The sequence below is a fragment of the Chiroxiphia lanceolata genome, chromosome 5, assembly GCF_009829145.1.
Source record: "Chiroxiphia lanceolata isolate bChiLan1 chromosome 5, bChiLan1.pri, whole genome shotgun sequence".
In the NCBI taxonomy this organism is placed as follows: Eukaryota; Metazoa; Chordata; class Aves; order Passeriformes; family Pipridae; genus Chiroxiphia; species Chiroxiphia lanceolata.
The window spans coordinates 38151990-38172164 of NC_045641.1; the positions used below are offsets into that span (position 1 = coordinate 38151990).

At 36.7% G+C, this 20175-nt stretch overlaps 1 protein-coding gene across 1 annotated transcript in view; it reads right to left on the bottom strand.

Annotated features, from left to right (window-relative positions):
- CAPS2 (calcyphosine 2) overlaps positions 1-20175 on the bottom strand; it is a 31984-nt gene that overhangs the window by 10222 nt on the left and 1587 nt on the right. Inside the window, 11 exon segments of the mRNA XM_032688191.1 lie at positions 2565-2658; positions 2766-2861; positions 4352-4426; positions 5510-5629; positions 7951-8018; positions 11590-11679; positions 11682-11711; positions 13918-14073; positions 17555-17665; positions 17792-17837; positions 18327-18373. Of these exon segments, the coding sequence (XP_032544082.1) occupies positions 2565-2658; positions 2766-2861; positions 4352-4426; positions 5510-5629; positions 7951-8018; positions 11590-11679; positions 11682-11711; positions 13918-14073; positions 17555-17665; positions 17792-17837; positions 18327-18373 (933 nt within the window).

Sequence of the window (20175 nt, forward strand, 5' to 3'; positions counted from 1 at the left end):
ATAAATTACTTGGACACACTTGACTGGAAGGGATACTAAGCAAGTTTGCAGACAACACAAAACTGGGAGGAGCTGTTGACCCCCTTGAAGGCAGGGAGGCCCTGCAGAGAGACCTCAACAATCAGAGGGCTGGGCAATCACCAACCATATGAAGTTCAACAAGGGCAAGTGCTGGATTCTGCACCTGGGAAGAGGCAACCTCAGATGTTCGTACAGACCGGGGAATGAGATGCTGGAAAGCAGTGCCATGGAAAGAAACCTGAGGGTCCTGGTCAAAAGCAGTGCTCTGGCAGCCAGGAGGGCCAACCATGTTCTGGGGGGCATCAGGCAAAGCATCGTTCAGCCAGTGAGGTCAGGGGATCACATAGGTGACCATATCTATCTTTGCCTATAATTGTGGGGATCATCCCTCTCTCTGCTCTGCACTGGTGCAGCCTCACCTTGAATATTGTGTGCAGTTTTGGGCACCTCAGTGTAAGAAAGATATTAAGGTATTAGAGAGTGTCCAAAGAAGGGTATGAAGACGGTGAAGGGCCTTGAGGGGAAGCCATATGAGGAGCGACTGAGGTCACTTTGTTCAGCCTGGAGGAGACTGAGGGGAGACCTCACTGCAGTCTACAGCTTCCTCATGAGGGGAAGAGGAAAGGCAGGCACGGATCTCTTCTCTGTGGTGACCAGTAACAGGACCTGTGGAAATGGCCTGAAATTGTGTCAGGGGAGGTTTAGGTTGAATATTAGGAAGAGGTTCTTCACCCAGAGGGTGGCTGGGTGCTGGAACAGGTTCCCTGGGGAAGTGGTCACAGCACCAAGCCTGACAGAGTGCAAGAAGCATTTGGATGATACTCTCAGGCACATGGTGTGACTCTTGGGGATGGTCCTGTGCAGGGCCAGGATTTGGACTTGATCCTCGTGGGTCCCTTCCAACTCAGCATATTCTGTGATTCTGTGAATTTCGTAAAGTACATCATCCAAGACTTTCAAGCATTTGTTATAAGCATTTATGAAATGATGACAAAGTGTAGCTGGGGTGAGTTAACCTTCTAAACAGAACCCTTCTAATACTAAATAAAAACAGCTGAGCTTCAGGTTCCAAGATGACACATTATCCTCTACATGCAGGTTTGTCTAGTAAGAGGGCATACTGTTGCCTAACCTACAGCTGAAAAATTTGAGGCTACAGATTGTTGTTCCCTCAGACAGGCTCTGCTTTTCAATTTTTCTTCTCCCTTCAGCTTTATAAGATCCAAAACTCACTGGACCAGAGAAGAGAGCATAGTAGCATAGAGTTCTACTATCCTATGTAGTCTCCTCTGAGTATTACTAATTCCCCTTCCTTCCAAGTTGGGGACAGAGGACACACCTGACATATTCTTCAAAGTTAAAGATGCTTTTTGGTTTGGAAGAAGAGGGGAGGGGAGAGAAACAAAAGCAGCAAACTAAATGCAAAGAATGCTCAGAATAATTTAAAAAATTGCAGTAGTTTTAACTGTAATAACTGTAATAATTTCAGAACTCAAGAATTCAGAAGGAGGAGACAGAGACACTGTTATTGTGCAAGTGTTTAAACTATCTGGACTTTGTGAAAGGTCTGTATATCTTTAATATCAGCTCAGAAAGCAAGATTGTAGATATGGAGATTCACAGATATAACATCATTCCAATTATACATCTTTATTCAGAACCCATTTCCATCTGCAGATTACAAAAATACAAATGACAATAAAAAGAGAAAATCTCTAACAAGTAGCTTCTATCTCTATATCACAAATTTATCTATTTCATTTTGGAAATTCTTAGACTGTCACTACATGCAAGCAGTTAGGATAAGTCATATGATAGGACAAAGGATACTAAAAACTAATGTCATCTTCTTTTACTTTCAATACTTTATACAAGCATGGTTTTTGCTCTGAACTTCAGATTTGCAGGAGGATGTGAAGAACTCAGTGAAAACAGTCTGTACTTGAAAACTGGCTCAAGTATTTATAAACCACAAACATTTAACTCAGTACAGAAGTACAGCGGTACAGAAGATGCAATATGATTTGTAGTCAGTCATCAGATCAGCTGGCAGATGAAGTTTACCATTGTTTAAGATGCTTGCTCTAAACAGCTGGCAGTGTACATTTGAAACTGTAGGTTAAAAACAATTAACCTGCAACTTCTTCATGTATAAAAAATAATTAATCATTGCCTCGAGTTAAAAATGCCAGCAGACCTTGCAAAGATTATTTATTTTAACAAATACTTTGGTCTACTTTCTCTTCAGGACTCTCCTTCCCAAGCAGATAATTTTGCCCACAAAAGGTCCACACTCCCTGCAGTCTTGTGCCCTCTAGGGGGAAAATCACAAACTACACCTTAATCTGAAGCCTAAATTGGAATCAATAAAACACGGGACAGCAAAATAATCCAGACTCCTAGAAGTCTTTAATTCAAAAATGTTATTGAAGGGAAAGACTTTTGGTCTTCCCAGAAGGCTAGATAACAATTTTCAATTCGAATACCTAAATATTACTTCCAAGTCACCAACAAAATTGCCTTACATTCAGGAGAATACTTACAACATAGAGGTCACCAAGATCATACGCTTTTCCCTTCCTTTGCCCACGCTGATGTTGATAAACTCCCTTCTGAATGAAAGGCAAGGCGTTTGTTCTGTGAAATAATTCAAAACTGGTATTCAAACAATTAAATTTATTTAGGTTTCTTAGATACAGTGAAAGATGTTTCCTAAAACCTTTTTAAAAAGTAATTTATCCTACCTGTTTCTTCCAAACTGTCGAAATTCATACACAGTGAGGGATCTGTCATATGCAAAAAAAAATCCAATCAACTCTCTACAAGCATCACGGCCATTTCTAGAAGGGAAATTAAAAAGCACCTTTATGTTTTTCGTCTATATAAATCCAATTCACCCCAAACATAAATAACACTTATTTTGGAATCAGAATGGTTTGGGTTGGATGGGACCTTAAAGTTCCAATCCTCCTGCCTTGGGCAGGGACACCTTCCACTACAGCAGGTTGCTCAGAGCCCCATCCAACCAGGCCTTGGACACTTTCAGGGATCAAGTATTCATCACTTCTCCGGGCAATCTGTTCCAGTGCCTCACCACTCTCACAGTAAAGAGTTTCTTCCTAATATCTAATCTAAACCTGGCTTCTTTTAGTTTAAAGCCATTTCCCTTTCTCCTACCAATACATGCACTTCTAAAAAGTCCCTCTCCAGCTTTCTTGCAGCCTTCCTTTAGGCACTGGAAGGCTGCAATAAAGCAGCCTGGTGCCTTCCCTTCTGCAGACTGAACAATCCCAACTCTCTCAACCTGTTCTGATAGTAGAGGTGCTCCAGCCCTCTGCTCATCTTCATGACACATCCTTCCTGTGCTGGGGACCCCAGAGCTGCATGCAGTACTCCAGGTGGGGTCTCACGAAAGAGGAGTAGAGGGGGAGAATTATCTCCCTTGACTTGCTGGCCACACTGCTTTTGATGCAACCCAGGACATGGTTGCCTTTCTGAGCTGCAAGCACATATTGACGAGTTCTGTAGCTTCTCATCCACCAGCACCTCCAAGTTCTTCTCCTCAAGGTTGCTCTCAATACCCATTTTATTTCCAAAGTTGAGTACTGCACAATTTTTTTTAAGAGGTTATTTGACTATTTTCTCTAACTCACTATGGAATTCAACTTGTGGATTCAATCACATATTTTAATGCAATATTCCATTTCTATAATGTTAAAAACACTTTTCAAGGCTTCATGTTTTAGTATACAATATAATTTTCACTCATTAACTAAAGGATGTACACCATTCATTGTGGTATATGAAACTTTGTAGCTGAATCCTCAGCTATGTCTAGTGAGTATACAGCTCAGAGCTTCAGAAAAGCATCACTTTCAAAGCTGAAAAATATGTTTATGCCACAGCTACTGGAATCAGAACACTTTCAAAGATGTCCTAAAGTTTAATACATAAAGAGCTACAAATAAGTTGCAAAACCACATCTACAATTGTGACATTTACAAAAATAAGCTTTAATCAACTGGGATGCTATAGCTAAAAGCACTGTTTTAAACACTCCCTGTGCTAACTGTCCTCAACCGAGCTACAGGCATGATGGTAACATAACATGACTTACAGATCTCAACACTACAGTGGGACTGTAAAGCCAATTCATCAGCTATGTCAAAATTTGTATTATACACGTATGCATACATCTGCAACCACAGCACGTACTTTTTTCCTCAGTATAGGCAACAGAAACATTCGGTGCAAGTAATTAGTTCAAGAGAATAAATATCATCATTTATAAATTCACAGAATTGAAAAGCTTCACAAAATTTGTGATTACCTCGATATAATCCTACTATCAAAGCGTAGCTTGTTAGAGAGCATGTTTTCAGTTAATCCTGATTTGGTCCTTATTCTGTGAAAATAATGCAGCATGTTAACAATATCTATAGGCTCACAGATAAATGTTACATAAAAATCAACCATTTCAAAACAGCAAAAAACATGAAATACGGTATCCTTGGCAACTGGTCGAGGAGACGATCCCTTGTAGTTGAATTAGAAAGCAACTCAGAGTTGTAATATGTTCTGTTATTATATAATATGAGAGTACATTCACAGAAGGCATAAATATGAATGGGATATTTTGTTTACACACACTTTTATAAGAATTAAACCTCTGCCACTCACCATACTTCCATGAATCAATGTTGTCTTGCAAAAATATCTAGACTGAGGCTTCTTTACCCACCTAAATGTTTTATATTGGCCCTATTACTAGTTCCAGAAATGAAGATTTGTCCATGTGATGGGTGTAAGAGATTGAGAGACTGGTTTTGTTGTCTTTCTTCTTCGTTTAAGATTACAAAGATGGCATTTGATGAGAAAGACTTTAGAATATGATGTTAAAATGCACAAGCAGAGATGCTTGCCTGAATGTTGAAAAAAATTAACAGAACAAAACTCAGATCTGCAGATTCATTGCATTTTACAGATCACAGTGTTTTTTCATTTTTTCTTAAGTCCTTGCAGCTACTGTTTCAATGCTCACAGTCCAGGAATGTAATTTAAATGCCAATTAGGGTTAATTATTGCAGCAGAAATCAAAACATGACAGAAAAGTAAGATTATATTGTGACAATCTACATTAGCATTTACAGATGCATATTTATGCAATTTATGCACCTCCGGATATGACAGGATTCCAAGCATCGAACTTGCTTGGAAAAGGTTGGCAAAACCTTGTGATGAATAATACCAATATAAGCTTAAAAATGTTCTCCCAGGTTTTATAAATTCTATGAATCAATCATTATACACAAAGAATCCACATAAAAAGGTCCCACTAGGCAATAAGAAGCACAAGAAGGCTATAAAAAAGGCCTCACATGAAGCTGGTGGATCCTAGCCAGAAATAAAACACCTGGAAAGGCAAACAAACTTCACAGAGCCAAAACAAAAACCAAAACCAGCAGAAAATGTATTTCTATAAACTTACTTCATTTCATGCAGTATTCTTTTTCTAAAATGCACTGGTGCTGTCCCAAGTCCCAGAAGTCCTTGAGCTTCCTTGCAAACATCAGAACATGTAGACTGCTCTGGGTCGCTTATAACAGCTCTGACCACAAAAAGCAGGGAGAAGCCCTCTGACTATTAGTATGTTTCAGTTTCAGGTCTTACATATTTTTACTCAGGAAAGAAAACACCGAAGAATAACACAGCAATAAAATCTTGGAGTTATCCATTAAGCTTGCGTAAATTTCTGGACTTCATTTTTTGTTTGTTTTTATGAATTCTTAAGTTTATTACTTAAAATCAAATATATTCTGGCAGTGCCTTACTATCTAGTAACTTTACATGTATATATGTATTATTTAAAGTATATTTTATATTTTGATAAAATAAATCTTAGTATTATGAAGGTTTGTGGGTTTTTTCATGATTTCCACTGTTTCGGTAAATATTCCACCAGTGATATTCTTCATACACGGCTCCCACCAAGATCAGTGACAGCAGTTTCTAATAGTGGTCAGTGACATCATCAAAGAATCATAGAATGGCTTGGGTTGGAAGAGACCTTAAAGACCATTTAGTTCCAACTCCCCTGCTGTGGGCAAGGACACCTTTCATTAGACAAGGTTGCTCAGAGCCCCATTCAATCTGTCATCCAACAAAAACATTGGCACTTCCTTTCCTTCCTCAAAGCCCTGACTACAGAGTTGACAGGATCTCAAAGTCCCATCAAGCAGAAAAGAAATAGATTAACTGGTTTTTGAAGATTTTGATATTTTCTCTATCTGTTCAGCAAGTAAACAAAAGACCTTTTAAAAATAAATGAGATGCTTGTTATGTTATTGAAATGGTTATCAGAAGGAAAAAAAATTTTGCACAGCTATTATGGTTTTCTAAACCTGCTCTCTGATCTATACAGATCCATCTTTGCACACATCAGTTACACTGATTTAAGTGCAAAATTGGCTCTACTAAAAGAAAAAAAATTCAAAACACCTTTGTGTTTCCTTTAATAGGGTTTTTTTCATTCAACAGTTTTGAACTACTCTTCTCCAATTATCTGATACCAATTTGTTTGGCAGTACTGGCACAGTTATACTTGTAACATAAACAGAGAGATTTTTTAAATTAAAACTTCATCCTGATGCAACTGTAGCACTATGAATATTGGTTTGACATCATCAGTAGAAGGGTTCAGAATAGAAAGAATACATGGGAAAAATAAGGTAAAGCAGCTGAAGTAGGTTAAACACAGAACGAGCATTCTTGATCTAAGATGCACAAAGCTGTACATTTAATGCTACATAGTCGTACTGAAACACTTCAACATAACCAATGTATTTTTAAGATCATCTCTTGTAACAATCTTTAAAGAGGTATGACACAGGCCAAGCATTTATTTAAAAACTGGGGGCTTCTACACTGAATAGTTGCCTAATTTTAATCCTGCTACAATGACACGTGTAATTTATCATTATGTTTCATGACAATCTTGTTTCCCTCAGGCAACCTTCCTTTATCTCAGCTTTTAAGTAGCATAAAAGCATTAACAGACTTTTAAACAATATAGGTAATTTAACAGCCATGGTAACTAAAACAAAGAAAAAAAAATGGTGAGCACGACAACATTTCAACCTCAAAGACTTAAGATCTGATGGCCTAAAATACCAGTGCAGATGACTACAGAGACTGTAAAATAGGCATAGAATGCAACATACTGTAGACGTACCCACAGATAATTCTTAGCAAGAATAAACTAAAATGAAACTATATTAAACTGGCTTGCATCTTTCTATATTGTCTTAACTAGACAGCTTGCATAAAGCCCTGAATTATTAAACTATGCTTAAAATAGGGGGATCTTTCCATACAGAAGCAATGCTTTCTTGTAGCTAAAGGGATAACAATGAATTTAGGAGAGCCTTACTGTACAATTTTGATCAACTTGATTTATCATTGTGTCTTTTTTCCTACCTGCCCAACACTGGTATAATACTCCTTTATGCCTGAAAGATGTTGTGTCAGTATTATTAAAGGAGTATTAATAAAGCTAAGATTCTAAGAAAAGACAATAAAAACCGAAGAAGTGTAATTTGTAACATCAGGCATCCATATATTTTGTTGCGGTACAGGAGGGTTATTTCTGTGAGCTACTGCTATTGCAAATCCCTTAAAATAGGTTCAAGTATAAAATTAAAAATTATTCTCAGAAAAAAGATTAACATACCCACAGCACTTTATAGTGATCTCTTAAGTTACATTAAAAAGACTTTTCATTTAAAGAATTTTTGCAAGCAATACTACTACATATGACTGCATAAGACTTGGAACAAGATGACCAAAACACCTCTTAAGCAAGAAAAGCCACACACAGATCTAAATTCTTGTATAGGGAAAAATGCAATTTTACATCATAAACTCACTTACCTACATAACTGATCCACCATCACTTGTTCTACTACAGCCTGTTTTCTCCTCTCTGCAGCAACATCCTCCTGCAATGAAAAATTGAGTGCAAATGAAATATATAACATCAGACACTTCAAATAATAAATTACTCTTTAACCATCAGAGGTCACAATCTTACCAATGTCACAATTAGTATTTTTTCCATCTTTTTTAAATAGAGTTCTACTAGCATAACAAATATGCATTAATATTCTCTGCTACACACTAAATTTTTCTATGCATATTAGTTGTCAATAAATGAGAATTCTACTATTTCAACTGACCGACAGTATCCTTATTTCTGTATTGTTTCTGAGACATTATGTAAGTACAACAGAGCCTGAGGAAAATCACACTATTTCAGATTTCATGGTTGACACAGATTCCAACTCTGAGAACGAAACTTTACCTCCAGCAATATTTAGTCAAAAACATTCTTTTAAGACTTAGTCTCAGTGCAAGATTTTTCTCTCCTGCATGCCACAATAATTTTCTGCTGAGACAGGCCAATCTGAAAAGCCTTTCAGGAAATATCATCCTAAGGGGGAAGGGGATTTAACATGAACTTATTATTTTTATTAAAGTAACACTGAATCATAACCTTGTGCCGCTCACTGTAAAGTGTGCAGATGTTGATCAACACCCCTCACACAGAAAGAAACCGAAGTACAAGAGGATGTCCCAGAATAGTATAGAGGCCACCAGCAACAACCAGACCTCAGCACCTCTCTTTGTTTTATCTTCCAGATTTCTAAACTTTTTCACTGAACTTAAATTTGCCTTTTTTTTCCAAAGGACAATTTTTATATATAAGAAAACAGAGATTATTGTTACTTAGGGGGTTTATGCAACCTTTCTGATATTTTTTTTAGGTATTCTGAAACTAAAGAATTAAGATGTTTTTCCAATTGGTAATTTTTTCTGCACAATTTTTGTGTGCAAACCAAATTCTAGAGAGATCAAGTCTTTCTATGGATGTAGAAGAACTGAAAGGTGGTTCCCAGACACCAGGTAACCACAACAGATAATTCCCAATTCCACAGAGATATTATGGGTAAAATTCACATCATTCAAAATAAATACTGCTTGGCACTAGTCAAAAACCCCCCAAATCTAAAAAACCCAAATAACTAACGTAACACCAGACCAGCTGTTGGTTATCCCAAACTGATTTTAGGCCTTAAAAGATTTCTGAATTACAGGTGATAGGGGGCTTTTTAGTTTGTTTTCGTATTTCATTTCTGTAGCTATCAGAACTACAGGGTGCTTTATTCTGAGTTATTGATTCTGCCCATTAACTGCCACAACAGATGTATTAAAAGGCATGATGTAAAGGAGGACATAGGGATAATAAAGAGCAGTGTTTGTTAAAACAGAACATATTCCATGGACCTTGGCTTATAGGCCCAAACCAGTTAGCATGCTGAAAAGAATGTGATTTAAAAAAAAAGGAAAAAAAAAAAAAAAAGAAAGCTTCCACCTTGAATTTCAATGAATACTAGGTCACTAAATATACTTTTCCATGGAACATCCTCCATTCAGCTCTTAGACAAAAGCTCTACTATGAATTTACAAAAATGTAGAAGGCAAACACTGAACTTGCAGCAGCTCTCACTGTTTAGAAAGTAGTAACTGTTGTTCCCTAAATATGACAATTCAGAGAAAACCATCCTTTTTCAAAGGTTATTGAATTACTTATTTTCAAAAGTAATTGCCATCTATTGGCAATTACACATGTACTATAAACTTTCATCTCAAACTATAGAAAATTAGGAGAAATTCTACTTTAACATTTGACTTTTTGGTAATGATTACAGTAAAAGGACATGTTAACATTGTGTATTCTTAAGCAAAATTTTAAAGCACTTTAAAATCAAATGGAAGCAATTGAAGCAACATTTACACAATGGAATTAATATGCACGCAGTCACTTTTGCTGATTTTTTCCATTATTCTTACCGCTATCAGAAGCATGAACCTGGGAGAACCTAAAAGATGCTCCTAGAAAAAGTGAGTCAACCTATGTAACCATGAGTGCTAATCAATAACAAAAGGGCTTCTGAAGGTCCCATTAACACCTTGCTCAGACACCTCCTGACTTCCTTTTAGAGCATACCAGCTGCTATTTTGTGGTCCTGCACTGCTCCCTTTCTCAGAATTTTCATCTTATTTGATTTGATACTAAGTAGTAGAACTTCAAGACTTTTTTCCATTATCTTCAGCCTATAGTACAGATTTTCAAATTTATTTTAAAAATAGAGCTTCTTCAAGTTCTTCATAAAAGTACTTTCTCAAAAGATTTTCTTATCATGAAAATGAATAGTGACCCCAGTAGTGAAACATCTGCATTCACTTTGACAAGACTAGAAATCAAGTAAAGGCTTGCAATGGTGCAAATTTCAGTGCATAGTCATGAGCAAACAAAATAAATTAAAATTATTATTTACTTTAAAACATCAAATTTCTCCTAGATTAATATCCATAAGAAAGTTAGAATGTATAACTCTGCTCAACAATACTTTCAAAAAACAGCTATGAAAGCTATCACTTTGCATATGCAAATACTGAATCATGCAAGATCAAATCAAGGTTTCATCATTGTAAATGATCTAAATTCAAGAGCTAACCTTAGATGGGCAAGAAATCCTAATGGCTCAGTCCTAAAAAGAGTAGAATGTATGTCTATGTAAGGAATTAAAGAAACATATTGGGGACCCATATAAAAAAGTTTTAATTCCCTTCTGTGCATGCTAGTGAGGCCATACTTGTTCCATTTTTCAGAGCTCCCCCCTTCCCAAGATCAACAGGGATGAGAGAAACCTGGAAAGGATCTGACAGAGGACCAGAGCCAAAGCAATTGAAAGGAGAGTCTAACGGAGCTTGGGTTTGTTTAGTTTGCAAAAACAGCAGCTATGAGGCATTCCGAAAACATCCTGCGACAAAAGAGAAGTTACAAAGAAGACATAACCAAACTTTTTTTGACAGTAGCCAGCAGTATAACAGGAAGTGAAGGTTAAACACTGAGCCTTGGCAGGCTTGGTACAGGCAATAGGAAGAACTTCTCAAGGAGAGCAGTGTATGACATGAAGACGTTGGCTAGAGATGCTGTAGAAGCACCATCCCTGGACCTTGAAGACTTGGTCAAAGTCATTGCTGACTTAATCTAATATTAGCAGCAGAGCTGATGGAATCATGGAATCCATGGATCATGGAACACAGGCTCAGCTAAAAGCTACAGATCAGAGGAAATCATAGAATATCCTGAGCTGGAAGAGACCCACAAGGATCATCAAAGTCCAGCTCCTGGCACTGAATGTAACACTATGTTCAGGTTCAGTCAAATCACTCAGTTATTCTTAGTTGTATGAACATATCTGTATTTATTATTCATAATTTTCATTCTCAGTTATACATTACGGCATAAAACAAAAGCATTGCAGATAAGATTTAAAAAATGTTCCCTGGGTTGCTCAGTTCAGCTCCCATTGAAAGAAATAATTTCAATGGGTGCAATTACATATTAGAACCAAATCACCAAAGGCATAACTTCTGCTGAATATCTGGGAAGTCATTCTCCATATCCAGATTGTTAACAGCATAACACCAGTCAAAACTTACAGCTTCCAATTTCCTTATACTGTGCTGCATATTATAGGGCTTGTTTGTGTAGCATTGTTGCAGGAGAGCTTTCTCATCAAGAGCTACAGATCATCATTATGTCCATCTTCAAGCTGTTTACTCTACACAAAAAATACAATATTTTCATAAATCAAATTTAACGAATTATCAGAAAAACAAACAAAAAACCCCCCACATCTTTTCCTCAACAATTCATTTAAAAGTCCTTCTCTTTCTTCTTTAAAGTCTCTACTACTTCTACTTCATGTTAATTAAAAAAGAATTTTTTAAGCATAGCTTTCAACGGAAACTGAACTTATAAATCTTGCTCTCTAATCTTTCCTTCTCTCTTTTGAATACTTACCAGCTTTCATTTATGCTGAAATAAATTTAAAAAAAAAGCTCAAAAGGAGTGTATTCCTACAAGCTTTATGAAAAACAGCAACAAGTCAGAGAAAGCAGATTGTAGTACCTCTGAGAAGACAAGAGCTCATCCTTTTTCTGTTCTGTTCAAGAATAGCAAAGAGAAAGTAGTGGATTTGCTGTTAGGCATATAGTTCAAAGTTCACCACTGCAGTGAGGCTGCTTTGTGACCAGCAAAGAAGTTAAATATAGTCTACACAGGAAAACCCAAAGCATGCTGCTGAATGGTTCTAAGAGACTTGTAAACCAGTCCCAGGGTATTATAGAAATATCTCCTACAGGAAGGATATGAAGAAAATGGACAAAGGAGACTGTTTACAGAAGTCAGGAAGGAGGTAACAAGGGAATGGAATCGAAAGAGTAGGTTTGTTAGCAGTGCTCCTCAACAAGCAGCTTCTTTCCAGAAAAGAAAAATTATTACAACTTCCACTAATCAATTAAAATAAGTGTATTGAAATCTAAAGAGGTTTTGATTCATTAATCTAACCAGGTAGTGATAATGTCTAACACAAAAAAATTGTTCTGATAGACATTATATTAAAATCTGTGATAAGAACTGGCACACATACTTTTAGTGCTTAGCAAGAATCTTTCAGGAACCTAAAATCACCAGAAAAGGCCAGTCCTGCTTTTTCTCTCCCAGTATACGCTTGTCGTCCATTTTTTCATTTTCAGATTAACTCGGCTGCTCTCATCTGCCACCAAACATAAAACTAAACCACAATATAACAGATCCTTTTTTCATTCACTTCTTATTCATGAAATATTTATAGGGTTTTGCAGGTTCTCCAATTTTTTCTGAACACTAGAAGCCTGACTCTGAGAGGACAAAGCTCTTTTAAAGCTATCAACAATATGTGTAAAATGATAACAACAATATGTGAAACATAATCTTTGTCCTACGTAAGACCTTCCCTTTTCATTCCACTGAACGTTAAGCAAATAAAATCAGTAAACTCATTGTTATTCACCACAAACCTTTTCTCTGAAAAGCAATGAGCACAGTATGTTCCCTGAACATCTGCATACTTAACTTTTCATTAAGATTCTTAAATGGTCATCTACCCTCACAGCAGAGTTTAGCATTTGGCCAGTCCTCATAGCTGTTGCTTATTTATGTTTCCTGCTTCCTTACACCTACAGTGATGTATCTTTCCCTGTTCAACCACCTTCTCTGCTATATCTTCCTGAACAAGAGGAAAGTTGGTTTTTTTCACTCCTTTGTTTTCCAGTTTCTCTCCACTGATCTTCCCTTCTTTGCATCTTAGTTTTAATTTAAAAACACAAAACAAACCTGGCAGAATTAATACAGCTTGCAGTCCAACTGTAGCACATCTTATACAACATCGAAGCAAAAAGTATAGATAATATCTTTCATTATTTTAACCCCATATTCCTTTCCATTTTCAATGTTAATAGTTCCCTCAGGGACAGATTACATCTTTCATTTCTCCTTTTTTAAGTGCTATATACAGTCACAATTTAATAGAATAATAATTATAATACTCCTATATTTAAAAAATAAAAAAGCTTGAATTAATTTTACCAAGATCTTCCCGCTGTCTCTCATCTTCTTAGGCTGTAAATTCTTTTTTACAGTCATGCTAATCCTCATGCTCAGGCTAGAGGTGCACTATGAAGGCAATGTGTTACTTTTCTACCAGAGAATACAAATATAGTTAAATTGTCAGAGCACCTCAGTTTCTTGCTCTGGAACAACTGAAACAAGCTTCCTATGTTTTATTTCCTCTTCAACATTAAATACTGAAATTACACGTTTCTATTTCTTTACAGTAAAAACATGGAAGACGTTAATGACGCACACATGCAAACTTCTCCAAAAGTGTAATTAAATACTAATGTGCATTTGCTGTTTAAAAATGCAATTACTACTTTGCCAGCTACCTTTATTGAAGCATCTGAACACTGGAGGTGGTCCTTCCTCTTTTCTGCAATTCTCTGAGGATATTGCTCATATTCTTCCTTCATATCTGGTTCACACTGACAATGCTTCAGTTTGTATCCATCTGTTGGGGATGACAGATTTTCTGGTCTTGTCTTCTGCTCCAAAACAGAATATCAAAGCAAAGAGTAATCAATATAGAAGTCTCTTATTGATCTATTGAATGAGAACAGCATTATTTTAATTCCTATCCAATATAACTTCAGAAACTTCTTGACACGATGCTTCAAATTAGGAAGAAATGCAAACATTTGCATTTGAATATGCATGACTGCATATTCAAGCTTAATTTTCATTAGAGTTTTTCAAATTCTAACACCATTTTTAAATATAAAAACACAGTCAAGTAGTTTTACTTAATTTTTTCCTTAAAGAAAGAAGCCAAATTCAGTGGTTCCACCCTATAACATGATTCTACAGATCACTGAAATTGAAAGTCTGACATTTGATTCTGGATGGCTGAAAATGGGCAAATGGATGTTTTTCAGTCAGAAGTTCTAATATTCTTGTATGGCAGATGAGTATGAGCACTGGGACTTTGTTCCCTAGAACAAGAGCAGCCCATTTAGGGCTCCACACAATGGAGGCTGGGATCAGTAGAAACAGCAGCAGCGTCAGAAGGCCAAGACGCCATTCTTTTTTCTTTCCCTCAGTAATTAACACCTTCAATGTTTAAGTTATATTCCTCTTTTGGGAAGATTACTTACACAGTTATTGAAGAAGCTGGAATGTATCTTGCTAAAGGAAACCTCAGTCAGGGCCCCAGAAGCAAGCAATGCAGAAATAAAGGCTGCTCAGAGGAATATATTAAAGTATTCTAGAACAGCTTGAAAATCTTCTCAACAAAACAGAAGTGGGGAGAAAGTTAGGCAAAAAAGAGAGACAGAGAGCAAAAAAGGGTAAGTGAACAGAAGGTACATTCCAGCACATTGAGCACTCGGTATTTAAGACAAAATGAAGGCAGAAAGAAAGCAAAAAGGTAAAGGAAAGCAGAGAAGAAAAGGAGAAAGACCCCGAGAAACAGACAAAGCCATGCCAATCTTCCATTAGCACTCCTGCAGCTAGACAGAACTGTATGTATGAACTTTGTTTTTAAAAAAATGGTAAAGCAAGCAGTGAAATTTTAAGTATCCAGACCTAAAAGGCTATAGCAACTCAGGTATGTTTGCACTTCACATTTACAATGCAGTAGAGAGAAAAACAATCTATACGTAGTTCCATGTTTACAGTTACATCTTAAGACATGCAAAAATACCTATTTGGGCACACATTCTAAAAAGTAACACATTTTTAGTCCCTTATTTAAAAAGGACCAAAAAACACTTAGCCATTTGAGTTTTTATTTAAATGCGATTTTTTTTTTCAAGTTGAGAAACTATTTGGCTTTACAGGGAAACACACAAATTTGTGATCTTGGCAGATTCACATTGAACTCCAGCCAATTCGGAGTCCTGCCCTGCAAGTAACTATATTATTTGTTTGAAGGGGTGCAGGTTATGTACAAATTTATTTAAAATCGATTTTCCCTCTAGTTACATTTCTGGGGGTTTTTTTAAACACTCATTAGAATATATCTTAAGTTTACATACATTAAATATTTTTAAAATAATGGATTTTTAATAGGTTTATTTTTTAATTCTTCCAAAAAGAGAGAAAATTGTTATTTCCTGCATCCTGTGCTGGTTTTGGCTGAGGCAGAGTTAATTGTCTTTACAGTGGTTTATGGAACTATGTTTCGGATTTATGCTGAACACTGATGATAATGCAGAGACGTTTTCGTTATTGCTAAACAGAGCTTACATGGAGCCAAGGCCCTTTCTGCTTCTTGCACCACCACACCAATGAGGCTGGGGGTGCATGGGAAATTGGGAGTGGACACAGATGGGACAGCTGACCCCACCTGACCATAGGGATATTCCAACTATATGGCATCACGTTCAGCATATAAAATACGTAGAAGGAGGAAGGGGGGGATGTTTGCAGTGATGGTGTTTGTCTTCCCAAGTAACTGTCACACGTGATGGGGTCCTCCTCTCCTGGAGATGGCTCAACATCTGCCTGCCCATGGGAAGCAGTGAATTAATTCCTTGTTGTGCTCTGGTTTTGTGCTTTTGCATTCCATATTCAACTGTCTTTATCTCAAACCAGGAGTGTTTTTTCACTTTTACTGTTCCAATCTCTCCTCAGTCCCACTGGTGGGGCAGTGAGCGAGTGGTACTTAGTTGCTGGTTGGGATTAAACCATGACACACTCGAATCAAAAACATATTACTACTTGTGAGACTTTTGCCATGATTATATATGGTGCATGATTATAACAAAAAATAACCACGTAGGTATCATTCTTTCTGAATTAAAGTTCTATGTATTGAATATACAATCAGAAAATATATACAAATAGAATAATGTTTGTACTTCAGCATTTTCCCTTTAATTATCACATATGAAACACTCAAAATACTAATGGACTGACTGCAGATTAAAAAGTTTCTCCAATAAGCTAGCTCTTGTCACATAAAAGACATTAAAACATACTACATTTTCAGAGCATATACCATGGTATTGAACTGCTAATGTTTTCTGTCAGTCTATATTTTTTCAGCTACTTTACCTCCATGTTGTTATGACAAAATTGTCTAGACACCTGTTTAAACGAAAACAAATTAATATGTATCATGATCAAACAAAAACCTGTCATATTCATTTTTTCAAATTTAATTTAAATATAAGAGTTTAAATGAAAATTTTTCCTTCATTCAGGGAACTGTAATGACTGAATAACCAGATTAATTTTTCAAATTTTTACAGCAGAGATTGATCCTGAACAATGCTTTACTGTACTATAAACCAAAATGTTAGCATCTGGGCTACTGATTATCCTTATAAAGAATCTAATATTAGTGGTGAATAAGTTTCTTAGTCATCCAACGGGAAAAAATGCTAACGTGATCAGGAAATTGTAACAAATAAAAGAGCTATGACAAACTGAACATAATTCCAAAGTTTATGTCACAGTTCTGGTTTAGACAACAGCCTTCAGAAAAATCCTATGAAATGTCTTCAAGTAACTCCAAAAGTTTTCTTTTCACCAGAAGTAACAATTCTTCCATAGAAGCAATACTCAGTGCTTGTAAACATGGTGTCTGTCTTCAATCACACACTCACTGACTGCTACCAATCTTATCTTAATTTTTTCTGAAGTTCCACTTTGTTTGAAGAGACAAACCAAAGTTACCTACTATCTCAAAAGTATTATATTTTTCAGTTCCTTTGACAAATTGTTAATAAAAGCAGCTATTAATACATATCTTAAAAATAATTACAACAAAAGGATAAGTGTATCAACCAACAAGGAACAGCTAAGGTATGTAAGAAAAGAGGTTTTTTGAAATATCCTAGAGGCTTCTCATTAAAAAGTACTCTGACAAAAATGTTTTGACCAACAGTAGCTGGAGAAATGAGTTTAACCAGAAGGAAAAAAGAGAGAACTTGTATTAAAAAAAAAAAAAAAGGTATGTATGCTTTTCTAAATTGCTACTAAAGGAGCGTATTATAAAGATACTTGTAGTGACAGACTGACATGTTGATGCTGTGCACATGGCGTTTGTAATGATGTTCTCCAATCTGAAGATGAATCTAGCTGGCATGTATGAGGACAGCTTCCACTGTACGGTATGTAAGAGTCCCCATCCTAAAATTACAGGAAAAAAACGACATAAGCAATCATAATTGTTTTACATTCAGAGTGGTATTTTTACCAACTCCTGCAACACATGAATTCTAAAAACTATTCAGCACAAAATTAACTTATAATTACCTCTTCATCAGAATCTCCCAGCTTCCCTAGATCCAGGCATGGTACCCTGCAGGAAGTTAAAACGATTTTAATAGCAATACGATCTCTTATTTTAATAATGAGGAAGAACGTCTTTACTGTGCAGGTGACCACACACTGGAACAGATTGTCCAGAGAGGTTGTGGAGTCTCCCTCACTGGAGATATTCCAGAACCATCTGGACATAATCCTGTGCCATGTGCTCCAGGATGACCCTGCTTGAGCAGGGAGGTTGGACCAGATGGACCAGGGGGTTGGATCCACTGTGGTCCCTTCCAACCTTACCCATTCTGTGATTCTGTGATTACAACTCCACTGTTAAGCTCAACCAAACGTAAATCAACTTAATTCCAATGTAAAGAATGCATCAAATATTCTACTCCAAAAACGAATCACAGAAAAAAACCTATGATAACAAATTTCATGGAACAGTGAGTTGCACATCAATACAAATGCAAATGCATTGTGTTAATAAAGCACAATTAAATAAAAGGATCAGAAACAGAAGCAGACTTACTCTGGTGGGCGGGGACTGTGACTAGTCCGTGCATCTGGTCTCCAGCCCTAGAAAAATGACACATGATTACATACCTAGGGGATAAGGATTAAAATACATAGTTCTCTCTTTCAATTTCCCCTTAAATATTTAAAACCAATGGCTCTAACTATCTGTCTGACATACTTGATGAAGTTGCTACAAACAGGAAGAACTCACTGAAAGCTGATTCTTACAGATCATCAGACTGAATGACTAAGTATTCATCATCATGACAGAAAGATTCCCAGCCATTAAGAATCCAGATAGCATCCACATCAGCTATTAATAATACATTAAAATAATCCCTGTTCCTGAGGCTTTGTACCATCACAGCTCACAGGGCTTTAGGTCACATTGTCCTTGTTGCCTGGGAACCTACCCTTAAACCAAAACCACAATACCAACAACAAGCTGGCTCACAAGGAGCTAGCTCAGACACCCAAGAACCCCTGATATTTGTTGTAACTGTTTCTTCTCAGCTTTAGTGTAGAAGTACATGATGATGACTAGGCAGCTCACACTGTTTATTTTGCTGTGTACCTCACAGATCTCCAAACTCAACTGAGCAAGATACACAGCAAGAAAAAAAGACTCGAGCCAAAGCTTCATCCACCTATCCCCCTATGACTTTCTGAAAACAGCTCACAGCAAATCCCCAGGGAAGGCAGCTTGGCGGCGGCAAGCACATAGTAACAACTCCCCAAACTGGCCTCCCAGTCGGAAAAAAATGTGGGTCGGGAATGTTCAGAACCAGGGCCAAAATCTCTTTTCAAACCTTTGAGCTCAGAGATCTCAGCATCACAGCCTCAACTGATCAGACATGCTATTTCCAGCAGTGCCCAAACATCTTTCACGATTTGAGAGCAGCCACATAACTCACAAAACTGTAACTCCATTCTTTCCATACACCCTTGTGGCCTGCTCCCAAAAAAGAAGTTCAGCAACACTACTCTACTGCCTTCAAAACATTATTCAGCATATTCAGGTTTAAAAGACAGTTTCTATGCAGTACGGTCGCACGAAATGACACCGCCACCGTGTGGTCACGTACATAAAACCGTTAAGGGATCAAACACAATTTAATCTTCATCCTTCGACTAAATGCAATGCATTAAATCTCAAGTTCGTATTTTTTTGTACCATCACAACTGTGATGAGTTAAAGAACAGATCACATTCTAAATGTTACAGCCTTAATGCAATTCCTTTTCCAGAAGTCATCAAATCAGGAAGAAAGCAAACAAAAATCATCCTGAAGACTGGGGTGAAGCACATGGTTTCAATCTAACTTCCATTTAAGATTTATTTTTTTCAAACTACCAAGAATCACATGGACTAGGGAGTCTAAATTTGGAAACTTAGATGCGCAAGAAAGAAGAAAGAAAGGGATGAGAGATTTAGAGAAAAATTGACATTTCTTTTCTTTTACAACCTACACTAAATGCCTCAAATGTTCTTGTTGTACACAGGCATTTAGATTTCAAAAACCTGGTTAAAAGTTAACATTATAAAACTGATAACATTTACAAAAGGTCCTTTTTCATTCCAAATGAAAGTGACAAGAAAAAATAGCAACTTGGCAGTCAAACTCCAAGAATTCCTAATGGGGTCATGCAACAAATAAGGAAGTTAAATGGGTGCTTGGGGGCTGAGAGAGGATTAGCAATTAACTTTAGTTCACAGACATAAAGTACACAGTATCTGTGAGAAAAATCAACTGTTAATAACAATATTAATATTTACCTCAGCTATAAGAAAAGCAATGGCCTTCAGAATCCAAGATCCTATTTGTACTGACTTTCAAAAGTTAGCCTGAAAGTTTCTGCTAC